The 16,174-nt window shown below is 40.7% G+C and overlaps 1 protein-coding gene across 1 annotated transcript in view; it reads right to left on the minus strand.

Annotated features, from left to right (window-relative positions):
* ARHGAP42 (Rho GTPase activating protein 42) overlaps window positions 1-15,939 on the minus strand; it is a 333,741-nt gene extending 317,802 nt beyond the window's left edge. The window contains exon 1 of the mRNA XM_012659813.1: window positions 15,347-15,939. Coding sequence (XP_012515267.1) covers window positions 15,347-15,500 — 154 coding nt within the window. The 5' untranslated portion in view covers window positions 15,501-15,939. The remainder of the gene's footprint in view (window positions 1-15,346) is intronic.
* Window positions 15,940-16,174: the final 235 nt, after the last annotated feature.

The raw sequence follows: 16,174 nt of genomic DNA on the forward strand, positions 1-16,174 counted from the left end.
GAACATGGAAGGTTAAATTAAAAGTAAAACAGTCTACATAATATACTAGAATTTTTTCACAATGATGTCTGTCTTCACAAAATTTCAGAATTGGTTCTAGTATTATGCGGTTAATTACAACCTGTAGACTCTGGCATCTCCAAATATTAGTTTGACACAACTTCCTGTAAATTCAGTCATTTAATGAACACTTACTAAAAATATTTTGTGTATATAATTCCAGAGTCCCAAAGATTTGGTGTCTACCCCCATGGAGCTAACTGTCTAGGGAGAGAAACAAGAAAATAATCAAGTCATCAAAATAAGATGTGATGAAAACCATGTTATCTACAAAATCATAAAATCTCAGATAGGGAAAGGTCCTCAAAAAGTGAGCTAAGCTATTTCATAGAAGTACTGGCTACTCGCACTGTAAGTCACATTCATGACACCAACCAACGACCCAGGGTCCACGGCTCTCACATCAACATTAAATATAATGCATTTGTCCAGGTAAGCTAAAGATTCTGCTTAGAAAAGCCATCTCATACCCTCTTTGAATAACATATGCTTCTTCTTGTTTATAACTCTGGTCTAATTTAGCCCAGAGTCTAGCTAGTCTAGCTAGTCTCAACACTAGCTAGAGATGAAAAAGGTGGGAAAATTAACATTTAATACCAAATACCATACATTGTGCTAGAAACTTTACATGTGTTATCTCATTTAATCTGAAAAATATGCAGATGAAGTAAATATTACTCCCATATTATGCAAAAGGAAATTCACAAAAGAAGCCAGATGCTGTGCTTGCAGTCAAGTAGCTAATGAGTGGCAGAATTAGAACTAAAAAGCATTTCTCTGACTCCAAAACTGAGGCTTTTTGTACTATACCAGGCTGACTACTGTTCATGTTAAACCTTCAATGAACCCTACTTAACATTAACATGTTCTCATGATTAAAGATGAAATGTTATTAGCCCTGCATGTGTGTGAGTGATAATGCTAAGCTTAGCTAAAGAGCACACCCTCTCTTTTCCTTTTAGCCAGATTTAATGTTCAGATTATTTGGATAAATTGGGATTAGCTTGAGCTAACACATGTCTTGACAGAAGTACAAGGCACAATCTCAAACAAGAAACATGTCCGAGCCATAACCTAAGGACTTAAAGTTGGGAGAGTATCTTTCAAGTGACACCTTGCTTCTGCATCCTCCTTTCATCCTCTCTCATCCCCTCTTATCCTTATCAGTGGGTGTCATAAAACATCACACTCAGCCAGCCATGAATATGCACCGAATTCTAATTTCCATGAGAGCAAGCTGAGGAAGGCAGGCAAGACTGGGGAGAAAAGGACGTGCACCCAAGAGAGTGTAAATTTGACAAACCTGGACGCCCTCATTGCTGCTCACTGATTTTCCTTGTTCAGGATTATTCAGGATCTGTATTCTCTTTCTTTACCCCCTGAGGCTGGTCTTTTCCAGCCCTTGCTTCCCTTTCCAAGCTGTCCCCAAAGTCCACACTTCCTGGTCATTGTTCCCTACTTCCCTCAACCCCAGGCCTGAGCTCCCTTTAAGCTCAAAGGTCCATTAAGAAATTTTTTTTTTTCTGTAGATAATCTGTTTTGTCTTTAGGGTACCATCCAAATACCCTCTCCCGGTGATTCTGACACCAAGCCAATTGGACCACCTTTCCTGAATCAACTAGCAAAAAGGGCCAATTCAGTTTTTCTCACTGAGCTAACTGAATCCTCTTCTTCAATTCATAACCAGGTGTCCTTTATTCCCTGTAATTCCCTGCCCCCTGCCCCTCCAGCAATGGCCTACCAATCTCATCATTTTCTTTTCTCACCAATAACCGCTAGGATAATCTCACCTTCAACATAATTACCTTTATGAAACATCTGTGCAGCATAAGAGACACCTAGGAAAGTGCTTTTCTAAGCCACTGTCTGTTCAATGCACAAACCAATGTGGAAAAAAGTTCTCTCATCTGGAGAGTCTGGCCTGTTAATTTTGTGAAATTGCCCAAGTATCGATTTCGATTCTGAGAAGTGCAAGTTGTGATCATCATTTTAAACAATTTTTATAAACCACTGACCTGAGCCAGCAGAACTGAAGCATCAGCAGGTATGTCCATAAAGTCTCCAAATCTATACTGCCTGTTCATGTAGCCCTAAATGTCAACTTAATGCTTTCTTGGTTCCCAAATCAAGATAGATAATTATTTATTCTTTTTCTTCAAAAGGAAAATGAAAACCATGCCACATCTTATAATCATTTCCTACTAAGTAGATTTAATTTGGACAACAAACAAGTCCATGCTTTAATATTCAATTAAAGCATTTCCATTTCAATAATTTTTCATTTGCAGGGAATATGATAATAACATTGACAAGAATCTGTTAAAGCTAAATCCTGAAACAAGCTGAAATTATTGGTATTACAATGATCCTGTCTAAAGCAAATTAAAAATGCTTATGTTATTATGCATTTTTTCCATTAGCCCCACAAAAATCCTACATGGAATATAGGCCAAATGTTATCCCATTTTTGATGAAAATAGAGTCTGACACCAGTAGCTTGTACCATTGTACTCATACCACTGTTTAGTGGCAATGCCAACACTAGAACAAAGTTCTAATAACTAGTTCTGTCTAATGTCCCCTGGATTTCCCAGTTCAAAAAGTGAGCAGAGAGACCAGTGCAGTGGGCAAAAAGCCTGCTAAACACAATAGTAAGGGGCACACTTGTAGTCCCCATTCTCTGGCTCATTTATTCCAGACATTCAAAATCCTCCCCCATCTCAAGCTCTTCTTAGTAAAATGTAAATTGCTTCATGTTCAGCATTTACTGAGCATCCACAATGTGGTAAGAGCTGATTAGAATACAAACATGCTTGGCGCCTATAAGTTTATATTCAAAAGACTGAGTAAAATACAGGCATACTTCCTTTTACTATGCTTTACAGATACTTTTTACAAATTGAAGGTTTTGTGGCAACCCTGCTTTGAGCAATCAGCACCATTTTTCAAGCAGCGTGTGCTCACTTTGTCTCTGTATCATATTTTGGTAATTCTCACAATGTTTCAAACTTTTTCATTATTATTATACCTTTAAGATGATGTATGATCAATGATTTTTGATGTCACTATTGTAATGATTTTGGGATGCCACGAACCACACCTATATAAGACAGTGAACCTAATCAATAAATATGTGTGTGTGTGTGTGTGTGTGTGTGTGTGTGTGTTCTGACTTCTCCACGAACCATCCATTCCCCCATCTCTCCCCTTCTCCTTGGGCCTCTCTATTCCCTGAGATACAACAATATAAAAATTTTGCCAGTTAATAATCCTACAATGGGCTCCAAGTGTTCAAGTAAAAGGAAGAGTCTCTCACTTTAAATCAAAAGCTAGAAATGATTAAGCTTAATGAGAAAGGCATGCCAAAAGCTGAGACAGGCAGAAAGCTAGGCCTCCTGCACCAGTAAACCAAGTTGGGAATGCAAAGAAAAAGTTCTTGTAGGAAACTAAAAGTGATACTCCAGTAAACACATAAATGATAAAAAAGCAAACAGCCTTATTGCTGATAATGGAGAAAGTTTTTAGTGGTCTGGATATAAGATCAAACCAGCCAAAGCATTCCCTTAAGCCAAAGCCTAATCCAGAGCAAGGCCCTAACTTTTTCAATTCTATGAAGGCCAAGAGAGGTGAGGAAGCTGCAGAAGAAAAGTCTGAAGTTAGCAGATGTTGGTTCAAGAAGTTTAAGGAAAGAAGTCATCTGTGTAACTGAAAAGTGCAAGGTGAAGTAGCAAGTGCTAATGCAGAAGCCGCAGCAAGTTATCCAGAAGACATAGCTAAGATAAGCGATGAAGGTCGCTACACTAAACAATAGATTTTCAATGAAGGCGAAACAGCCTTCCAGTGGAAGAAGATGCCACCTAGGACTTTCATAGCTAGAGAAGAGAAGTTCTGGCTTCAAAGCTGCAAAGGACAGGCTGACTCTCCTGTTAGGGGTTAATACAGCTGGCGACTCTAAATTAAAGCCAAGGTTCATTTACCATTCCAAAAATCCTAGGGCTTTTAAGAATTATGCTAAATCTACTCTGCCTCTGCTCCATACATGGAACAACAAATCCTGGCTGACAGGGTAGTTTACAGATGTTTTACTGAACAGTTTAAGTCCACTGTTGAGATCTACTGCTCAGAAAAAAAAGATTCTTTTCAAAATATTACTACTCACTGACAATGCACCTGGTTGTCCAAGGGCTCTGATGGAGAGATACAAGGAGTTTAATGTTGTTTTCATGCCTGCTAACACAACATCCATTCTGCAGCCCATGGATCAAGAAGTAATTTGGACTTTGAAGTCTTACTATTTAAGAAATACATCTGATAAGGATATTGCTGCCATAGACAGTGGTTCCTCTGACAAATCTGGGCAAAGTAAATTGAAACCTTCTGGAAAGGATTCACTACTCCAGATGCCATTAAGAACATTTGTAGTTCATAGGAGGAGTTCAAAATATCAGCATTAACAGGAATTTGGAAGAATTCAAGACTTCAGTGGAAGAAGTAACTGCAGATGTTGTGGAAATAGCAAGAGAACTAGAATTAGAAGTAAAGCCTGAAGATGTGACAGAATTGCTGCAATCCCATGAAAAAAGTTGAACAGATAAGGAGCTGCTTCTTACAGATGAGCAAAGAAAGCAACCACCACCCTCATCAGTCAGCAGCCATAAACATCCAGGCAACACCCACCATCAGCAAAAAGATTATGACTCACTGAAAGCTCAAATGATTGCTAGCATTTTTCAGCAATAAAGTATTTTTTAATTAAGGTATATGCATTGTTTAGACATAATGCTATTGCACACTATGGTGTTATGATATATATATATATATATGTATGTATATATAGGTTTTCATCCACAGTTCCTGGCTCACTAAATCCCATAGGCCTTGTTAGAGTTTTTTGTTACAATGTTGGGTGTGTTAGGAGCAGCCTCAGGGGACAGAATCTCCGGCTTGCTTCCTTCCTTTCACTTGCCCTAAGGCAGGACTCTAATCTTCCCCCATCTTTCTGATTGTGGGTCATAAGAGCCTCATTCCAGAGAGGGTCCTGCCTCATATCCTAAAGCCCAATCACCTTTCAACACGGTTGTCCATAAAAACCCAAGAGGGCAGGGTTCTGGGAGCTTCTGGAGAGCTGAACAGGTGGAGCTGAACAGGTGGCGCCCTATGTATCTCTGCATCCGGCCTTTATTTGTCTGCTTTAAGATATCCTTTGTAATAAACTGGTAAACATTAAGTAAATGCTTCCCTGAGTTCTATGAGCTGCTCTAGCAAATTAATTAACCTGAACACAGAGTCGAAGGAATCCCAATTTGAAGCCAGTCGCTCAGCGGTTCCAGAGGCCCAGACCTGCGACTGGTGGAAGGAGGGGTCAGTCTTCAGGACTGAGCCCTCAACTTGTAGGCTCTGACACTAGGTCCAGGTAGACAGTATCCAAATTGAAACAGAGGACACCCAGCTAGTGTCCACTGCGGGGTGTGAGGGGAAAACCCCACATGCGGTCACAGCAGTCTTCTGTGTTGATTGTTGTGGTGCGAGAGCAGAGGAAAAATACGGTTTGAGGAGAGTTTTTCCTGAAGAACACACTTAATGGACTACAGCATTATGTAAACGTAACTTTCATATGTACTAGGAACCCAAAGAAATTTGTGTGACTCACTTTATTGCTATATTCACATTATTGCGATATTCGCTTTATTGCAGTCCCAGCAATATCTCCAAGGTATGCCTATATAATAAACAGAGACACACGGGGAGAGCACCACGTGACAACAGAGGCAGAGACTAGTGATACATCTACAAGACAAGGAATGCCACGGATGGCCAGCTAGAAGAGGCAACGAAGGATCCTCGCCTAGAGACCTCAGAGAGAGCGTGGCCCTGCTGACACCTTTATTTCAAACTTCTGGCCTCAAAAATTGTGAAAGAATAAACTGCTGTTATTTTAAGCTGAGAAAAAAAATTATTATATATATAAACTAAATGTGTTAATGAAGTCAGAGAAAATCAAAGGTTAAGATATTTGGGGTATAGAATTGTAGGGCTAACAGAATGGTAAGATCTTGGTGGGGGGTGAAAAAATGGGAAGACTTAGAAGGACTCCAGTGTTTCTTGATAAGCTGATCAGGTAGATGAGGATACAACTGAACAAAAGAGAACACAAAGAGAATAAGCTGGAAGGGTAGGAAGAACTTCTTTAATAGTTATTGACAGATTGAGCCTGAGATTGTGTGCAGTACATCTGGGTGGTTATGTCTCCTAAGCTAGTGAAAATCAGGCTCAGAGCTCAGGAAAATGAGGTCAGGCCTGGGACCCTGGGAGCAGATCTTATCATACAAGGAAAACAAACAGCAAAAGGGCTAAGAGGAATTCTTGTGCACCACCAACACTGAAGGGAGAGAGAGAAGAAATAAAATGAGAAAGGAAGAGGAACATCACATATTGAGAAAAAGGTGCAGCAATGGATCCGGGACTAGGTAAGCGATAATCTTAGAAAGGGTCTCCCCTAAGGAAAACCAGGATTGCCTTTAAAAGTCCCTTCCTCTTACCTCTTACGTTGACATCATTTTTTCATGGTAAACAGCTTTCCCAAATCTCCTTCAAAAAGTGTGCCCCTTAAAAAGTCACCTCTAGGCCAGGCGCCGTGGCTCACGCCTGTAATCCTAGCTCTCTGGGAGGCCGAGGCGGGCGGATTGTTTGAGCTCAGGAGTTTGATACCAGCCTGAGCAAGAGCCAGACCCCATCTCTACTAAAAATAGAAAGAAATTAATCAGACAACTAAAAAAAATATATAGAAAAAATTAGCCAGGCATGGTGGCGCATGCCTGTAGTCCCAGCTACTCGGGAGGCTGAGGCAGAAGGATTGCTTGAGCCCAGGAGTTTGAGGTTGCTGTGAGCTAGGATGACGCCACGGCACTCTAGCCCGGGCAAAAGAGTGAGACTCTGCCTCAAAAAAAAAAAAAAAAAAAAAAAAGTCACCTCTATTATCTCTTAAGCTGACAATTTTTAATGGGACCCATCTCCCTCAAATGTTCCGCAACTGACTTTCAAAACAGCTGGAAGGCTGGTCTCATAGGCCTTTGATTCTCTAGGGTCACAAGGCAACTTTTTCATACAAGGCAAAGTCTAATATAAGTTCTAAAACCATAATATTTAAATTGTTTTCACAACTAATTTTAATTTGCCACCCCTTGCTGTCCCCTCCCACCATCACCTCCTCTCTTTTTTACGGGGGGAGGGGAGCATATCTTTCATTGAGACATTTTAAAGAGTAAGGAAATTAAAGAAATGAAGAAGGAAAAATTCTCACAACAGCAAAGTAAAACCAATTTGCACAGCTCCCATTTGAAAAGGGATAATGCACTGTACAGAATACTCATTTCTATTAGTGGCTTATCACTCCCCTCCACACAGACACATGCCAGTTTTCTAAATTATATCATCACTTTTCCTGTGTACTAAAAAGAAAACTGAACCTGGGACTTTCATTTGGATAAGCTCCAGTATATGTTTACACATGAGGTAACACTATTTGGCATGTCTTTCATAGACTAGCAGGCGGCACGGCTTTTCAGATTTGTGTGAGGAAATATCATAAAAATTCCACTATTTAGGAATGTGTCTAACTTCCAAATGAAGAGATAGCATTCCGTGTCTACCCAGTTTTTCCCAGAGTATAGCCAAGATTCAGGGAGAGTGCTATTAGTGTAGCAAGGTTGTATACAGGCAGCATTTTTTCCGATGTTTTTTCATATCACCTGACATTGGGAACCATCCCAGGAGATGGTTCCCTGCCCTTCACAAATTACGAGATGCTTACACGAGAGCAAATTAGCCAAATCAGATAAGCCAACGACATAAAAAATGCCATGTTTTGGTATTTTTAAAATACCATTAAAAACGGACTTTTTAGAGCCAGGTGCAGTGGTGCGCACCTGTAGTCCCAGCTACTCAGAAGACTGAGGTGGGAGGATCACTTGAACTCAGGAATTCGAGGTTGCAGTGAGCTGTGATCACGCGTGGGTCTAGCCAGCTGCATTCCAGCCTGAGCAACAGAGCAAGACCCATCTCTTAAAAAAAAAAAATTAATGAAAAATAAAAAAATTAACACTTTTACCATAGAATCTAAAAACTGGAACTGGAAAATCTGTGATAGTTGATATAAAATAATCTATAGAATGCTAATTATTAGTCTTATCCTAGCCTTTTCTCATCATGTTCCACGTAAAAATTACATCAGAAGAATTATTCTCAAACAAAAGATTCAAAATTCTAAAAAATTAGGGCTTATTTGTCTTCTTTTATACGTTCACATCTCTGTAAAAAGGAAAAAGGCTGGGAAAACTGGTAGATTATTACCTGCTATAAGGTACCTTACTATTCCACAATTCACTTTTTCTGAAGCAAATCACAGTCCTTATGCACAGTATTATCTGTGTGTGTTCCACTATAACACTCTCTTTAGTATTATAATTGGATTCTTGATAATGAAATCAGAATACTGCAAACATAAAGAATGGAGTATTCTGAGTAGCCAAATATTCCAGTTAGATGTAATCCTAGAGAGAAGAATCCGCATTACCAGAAATACCTAGGCTAAAATTGAAATTCATCTAGCCAAAGACAAAACCGTTAAAATAATTATATCCCTATTGACTGTCCTGTTATCATCCTGCTCCTTTTTTTCCTTTGCTTCAAGGGCCATTAAGATGAACAAATATTATGTAAGTTGCTATGCTTCTACAAAAATCAGCCATTCTAACTCAGAATATGGCAGCTGTAGAAGATGAAGCACAGCTTCCGTGCCCTGAAGAGCCAGGTGCTCAGCAACTGGTTTTAATTTTCAGGATGAAAATCAGCAAGAAGCAGCCCTTGGATGATGAGGCCTGATCCACTGGGGATACACTCCAAGGATTATTAGATGCTGGGCAGAGGTTCAGCAGGCTGGAGGAAAAGGAAAGATTGGCAGAGCTGCAAGCTGAAAATGGTGGGTGGCAGGTGGGACTAGGGGGAGGCTGGCACCTGCCTAGAAGGCTGAAATGAGCGGAAATAACTATCCAGACAGCAGGGAGGGCTCTGGCCAGAACAGGTGGCATTCACAGCTCTGGCAAGAAACAATATTCGTGTAAGCAATTCAAGACTAAATAATCCCCCTTTCCTTCAACCTTTTCTTATCTGTCTATAATAAATATTTAATTGTTGCAGAATATTAACTGAATGCAGCTTAATATCCTGATTTTTTCAAATCTAATATTTCTAAAATTGTTAATCTAATCTTTTCTGTAATATATCTAGAGAAAAGATGCCACTCTCAATATATGCATTACTTTAAAAAAAAACTGCACTTGATGCCAAAGCACTACTAAATGTAAGCTTTATTATTTTGATCTTACATAATCTGAGTAATGCTCAAGTATCATCATTAACACAGTTAACATTGTACTCTAAGAAATGTTAATAACTGAAAGGATGTTTGTTAAGGCAGCTTTTCAGTGACTTAAAGTGTAGTGGTTACCTGAGTTATCCACGCTCTTGAAGTACCTTGCTCATAACTGTAATGGGAGGTGGTGTGTAAGGTAGCTATTGCTAAGCCAGCTTCCTCCACTAGACAGGAACTGTTTTCTGTTCCCACAGCAACCCATTCCCTGACTTTCTAACCCAAGAGAGCCCCTCAATTACTACCTGCTGAAAAACGAAATCCAGCAGAAATAAAGATACTGTTAAAGGGCACCTATGAATCTCATGTAGAGCCTGAGAAGAGAGGTAGATGGAAGTAATCAGGCAGCGATTAAATTCCACTCTGACTAGCAAGCGCCAAGGCTCCCATTTAAATTAACACAAGTATAACTACTTTTACTTGTAACATGTCTCTGAAACAGAGCCTTAAAGTGCTACAATCCTCATCTAGCAGTTCCTAAAATTAATTACAGCTCATTTGAAAGATACAGTTACTTCTGCTCATTTAACTCAAATTCTGATGCTGATGAAAACCAAATGAATGGCTGAAGTAATTATACATCCACACCTGTGATTTGGCTGCCCCACTACTCAAGCAAAACCACCTTAGCGGGATAAAGAACTCTTGCAGAATAAACAAGAATCTACATGGAGTACCACGTAAACTAAATAAAACCTAGGTGCAAATTTAAATAACCAAAAGTAGCCTAACGCAATAGCAGTTCTCACTAAAAGCTGAAGGATGACCAAGTAACTAGTGCAATAACTAAAGAAAGTCTTTCAAATTCAAATTTCGTAAACTCGTCTCCCCTCCCCCCCCACATTTAATTCCTTGCCGGTGTCACCAAAAATTCTGGTAACAAAGTGGGCCTTGAACATACACACAAAATAGAGGCTATCTTAAAAGTGACAAACTGAGTGAAAAAAGGATAAGGTGAGTTTGTGAAACACAGCAAATGGAAGGTGGGGGTCCTTCACATTTCAGTGTGGTCTTTGCACTTAGGGTTTTCTTTTACTATAAACATCTACTTAATCCTCAGATTACAAGTGTGTCATAGCAGACTTCAAACTGAGGTCTGCGGACACTAAGGGTTGATACCTCTAAGAAATTGTGTTTCCCTCTTGCTAATGTCATAATTAACTGCATATTCTACATCATCAACATACAAGCAATCAACCATTCAGATCGGTGCCCTCCTTTTTCAGGTCATGGATCACTAGTGCCAGGAACTACTGCTTCCAGACAGAGGCAATATGACCAATAAATAAATAAAGCTTGCAAGAGTGGAAAGGCCCTCATCAGGGCAAGAATATTTTGAACACTAGTAGTTTCAACTAAGAAAAGTAGTGAGAAAATGAATCAACAACACGTAAGATATCAGCAGTCTCTCTGTGAGAGGAAAATTATTTTCAGCAAAGCAACCTCATCCATTAGATTAATCAAATGCAGTTGACAAGTTTTGCATTAATTTCACAATATTGATTATATTTACTTCGTAAACTAATTTGCTTTTAAGATTGTATGAATGTTTTAAGCATAGAATTATAGTTTCATGCTCGTATATATAACTATCACAAATAATTACACCTATACTAGAGTCCATTAATTTTTTTTTTCCTTTAAAAGAATACTAAACACACAAGTTTAGAAACAGTATCCAAAGGCAGACCAAACAGCTGGCCAGTGCTAGCTTAAGGCAATGAGAGGAAGACCATAAAGGAGGGACAGCCAAGATGCTTCAGGGCAGGGTGTAGAAAGAATATTGATAATGCTCTCCACACTCGATCAATTCTATTCAATGAATATAATTCTATTTCTTTCTTCATTTTTTAATTGACAAATAAAAAGTATAAATATTTATGGTACACAAAATGATCTTCTTTTCAATTTCTGTAGAAATGGGATCTTGCTATATTGCCCAGGCTGGTCTTAAACTCCTGGCCTTAAGCAATCTTTCCATGTTGGCCTCCCAAAATGCTGGCATTACAGGCATGAGCGACCAATCTAGGCTGGTATTTTGATAAATATAACATGATGTTATGTATATTTGATACACTGAGGAACGGCTAAATCAAGCTAATGTAAGCATTACCTCATATACTTATCTTTGCGTGTGTGTAGTTAAAACACTTAAAAATCTACTCTCTTAGCAATTTTCAATTCTATTTCTATTCTTTTTTTCTCTCTCTCCTTTTTTTGATCTGTATTCTCATTCATTCTATAATACTTAAAGATAATTCTTTGAATTCAAAAGTAAAAAGACAAGAAAAAGTAAAGGCTAAATTATATGAGAAAGCAATTTTGAAATGTTTCTTTGGATGTGATCCATAAAAGGAGAAAATCAATAAGCAAAAATAACATATTAATTCACAGCTCAAATTTTAAGACTGACACTTGCTTAAGGAACAAAGTTCAAAGAATAACATTCCATGAAATGGGTGGAGATTTTGAGTCATACGTCATGAACTAAAAGTCAATTCCCCAGTATCAAGAATATTCTGAAATATCACTGGTCAAATGTCTATATGGCATTTAAAAAAATGAACAAATAATCCTAATAGTTTTTTACAGATTTTTCCTTATTTTACAGGAAAGTTAGGAGTCAGAGAAGTAAACTTACTTGCCAACTATATAACACTGCACTTGATAACACCAAAATTCAAACACAAGTCTAGGTCCATACACTTAATTAACTACCATCTTTTTTCTCAGAATGGATATAAATATGAAAAATAATGTATTTTGTAAATGGTAAGTATCTTCCCTGTATTATTTAAAATTGAAATCATCTAGTTCAATTGAAAAGACCCTTCCAAATAGTCTACTAAAGAAACTATATATCTTAGTCAGGCACAGGGGCTCACACCTGTAATCCCAGCGCTTTAGGAAGTGGAGATGACGGCAGGATCACCTGAGGCCAGGAGTTCAAGACTAGCCTGGGTAACATAGCGAGACTCGTGTCTCTACAAAAAATTTTTTTTAAAAAATTAGCTGGGCATGGTAACACGCTCCTACAGTCCTAGCTGCTGAGGAGGCTGAGTCAGGAGGATTGCTTGAACCCAGGATTTGGAGGTAGCAATGAGCTGTGATTGTTCCACTATACTCTAGCCTGGGCGACAGGAAAAAAAAAAAAACAAAGAAAGAAAGAAACTACATCTTGACCCATAGATCAAGGAGCATGTGTGATTCTTATTAGACAATCAGGCATGTATCAACTAAGAGTGCAGGCGAAAACCCTCATCAGGAAAGTTACCAAGGATAAAAATAATATAAGATGCTTAGAAATACATTGATGATTGTCAGCTAAGCAAGATTACATTAAGAATTCATTAATTATTAATGGAAATAACTAAAATAAAACTGAAATGGGTAATGGATATGGCTATTGAAATCACTGGTAGACAGTTAGGGAAGGTGAAGGCCTCCTCAGGCAGAAAAGAACAGTCAAGAGGGACAGGACTAGGGGCGGAGGTCTCCCTTAGTGGAGTGTGCAGTCCCATGGCACAAGCACTACCATGGGGCTGGCAGAGCAGTCAGGGTCGGGGCAGCCAGCGATAAAACTAAGCAGGCTTCAAGTCCTTTAGACACACTTCTCCTACCCAAGCAATTGCAGCCTGTCCTCAGAGCATCCTCCCCAGGGGACAGAAGGTAGCTTGGTAGGAAAAGAGGTGCTTTCATGTCACTTTCAAGGGTCCCTTTGCTCTAAAACCTCTCCCATTTGGCAGCTGCTGTTGGGAATTCCTTCACCAAGGAATAAAACATTTCCCTTCCACAATGAAAGAAGCAATAATCAAATGTTAAAGTAATACACTCTCACCACAAACTGAAGAATCCTAGAAAGACAGCAGATTGTTGTGGGTGGGGGAATAACGAAAAAAAAAAAAAAAAAGAAAGCACGTTGTATACTTAAGTGCATAAGGCCAAATTAATAATGCAGGGCTTTTATCTTCAAGGATCTTACAAGATTTCTTCGCTTACGAATGGAAGAACAAACCTATAAGGGTGGGAATCACCTGATTTATACAAGGCTAGATGCAAGAATCATAATAAACTATGTAATATCACTCGTAAAATAATATATATGTCAGAGCATTTATCACAGTTATGTAAGTATTTTCGACTTCTGAAACACTAAAGTTGATCCCAGACAGAGTGGAATGAAAAATGTACTACATTTGGCAGCTCCAGCAAGAATTGGCTTGGCATTGAGCACTTTGAGATGCAGAAGCTCTTCTTGAAGAGGCATCTTGCTCTCTAGGATGCAAAGAGGTCCACCCTGAGACCTCAACCAGGATTTTCAAACCAGAAGAAAGGAGAGTTTGCATTTGTGTATACACAGGTGGAAAGAACTGCGGATAAATCCTATTTTTCACAAATCACAGTAAATACCATTGTTAATAGTAGCCTCAAACTCAGGAATTACGTGAATATGGGCATAAAACATTTTCTTTACTCTAGTTAGATAACACAAGTGGCTAAGTAAATGTTTTAGTATTTGTGATGGCTAAAATATATTTTAGAGCACGCTAATTTCATTTTGCTATGCTCCATCCTCAGTATTAACATATATTTCAAAATACAGATCAGATGCTAGTGTTTTCTCAGTTTTTGGCACACACGCATCCCTATCATGTTGTTGCTGACCTTGCACTTGACATATACAAAGGTGCTGCCCCATATATGTCCTGTGGATAACTAGATCATCCAAAGGCCTCTATACCTTATGAAAATACTTCATTCACCCAGCTATAAGACGCCGGATTCCAGGGCTGCATTTCAGTAGCTAAAGCATGCAGAAGCCTCTATTAAGATGCAAATAACTTTCGCAGCCTCCTATGCAGATGGAAAAAAGACAGAGAGAGAGAGAGAGAGAGAGAGAGAGAGAGAGAGGGAGGGAGGGAGAGGGAGAAAGGAAGAAGGAAGGAAGGAAGGTAGGAAGGGAGGAAGGAAATAAAATTTTTTAAAGATGCAAATACATTCTGGGAAAGGTAACAAGTTAAGCCCTATAATTTAGTCTCACTCAATTCTCCGTATGTGAAACTCCTGAGTTTCAGATATTCTTTTAGGTCTTAGTAATTGAAAGTGAAGAACCAGAGGATGAAAAAGGGAGAAAAGAAAATTCCGTCAGGAGGTGTATGAGAAAGGAGGTAGGACAAGCCCCTAAGGGTTTTCTTTACATTCTGTAGATCATTGGAAGTTCTAATTGGCCTTTAGCCTTTGAACTTTCATCCCAATAACACACCCGACACTATACACAATGCAAACCATAAGAGGCACAGAAAACTCGCAAAGAGTTAAAAATCCACAGGTGCCATGCTGTCTTCGATCATCTTACGAAATTGCAAAACTGCAAATGAATGTTTTTATTAAAAGCCAACTCAGTGACTGTGCCCAAGTTACTGATGTACGTAGAAAATTAATAATTTTCTCTGAATATCACTAAATAAACGAGTTTAATTTTATCCTTAAGACGAACTCTTGGTCCCTTCTTAAGGGTTTTTAAGTGTTCAAACTAGGCACAATAAATTTACAGAAAAGAAAAAAGTCCCCAACATCTTTCCAGGAGCGTTACACAAAAAGATGACTTTGAACGACTTTCCTCAGGATCAACTCCAGTGTTCAAGAGAGAACTTTCCCTCCCCTGTAGACATGGAAGTAAATAAGTAAAGAACACCTAAGAACAAACTTTGTCGGCCACCAGCAGGGGAGCTCTTCAGCTTTTGTCCCCAAACCCATTCAAACAAAAGAAGCTCCGACGGCCCCATCCCACCCCTCGGATCCGCACCCCGCCGCGACTCTCCAGATCTCGAAGCCCTCTGCCCCGCCAGCCCCACTTACTCCTCAGCGCCCCAATGAGCAGAGAGCCGTCCTTAATGAGCTCTTTGATGAACTTGTTGGTTCGCTCCAGCTCAATCTCGTGACACTGCAGGCGCTCCCTGAAATCCGGGCTGTCCAAGTAGGAATCGCTGAACTCCAGCGTGGGCAGCCCCATGGCACAGGCACAGCCAGCGGCGGCCGGGGACACGTCCGGGCCGGCGGTCAGGGCGGGAGCAGCCGGCGACCGCGGCCGGCGCTGGGGACGCGCGATCTCGGGGAACGCGCCGGGACGCAAGGGACGGCGCAGAGGAAACGGGCCCCGCGCGCCGTGCCGCCTGCGCCGGGCTCAGTCTTCCTCCCCCGAGGCCAGGCGAGCGCAGGCGCGGGCGGCTGGCCGAGGCGCGGGTCCGCTCAGGTTGTTGTCATCGGGGCGCATCGTCGCTCCGAGCGCTGGGGTGGCGAGGCTCCGGGCCGCGGCCGGAGCAGGCAAGTTTCTCTCACGGCGCGCACACTTCCGGCAGTTCGCTCCGCAGCTCTCCTGACAGTCGTTGGCGCTGTGAGCCAGAAGCGCCCAGCACAACTCGCCCAGCCGGGGAAAAGCCCTCCCCCTCGGCGGACGCAGCCTCAGAGAACTTGCAAATCGGGCCCAGGCTCGGAGACCCTCCTCCCCGCCGCCGCGCTCCCACCCCAGCCACCCCGCCCCTTCGCCCATTTACCCTCGTGCCCCCACCCTCCGGCCCGCACTCGGCTCCCGGGCTGCCCGCGCTGCAGCGCGCGATTGCGCTCCCGACTTCACGCGGGCGTTAACCCTGTCCCCTCCCGGGCGCCCGGTTCTGCTTGCCCGTTGTG

Source organism: Propithecus coquereli, unplaced genomic scaffold, assembly GCF_000956105.1.
Source record: "Propithecus coquereli isolate 6110/MARCELLA unplaced genomic scaffold, Pcoq_1.0 Scaffold636, whole genome shotgun sequence".
Classification (NCBI taxonomy): Eukaryota; Metazoa; Chordata; class Mammalia; order Primates; family Indriidae; genus Propithecus; species Propithecus coquereli.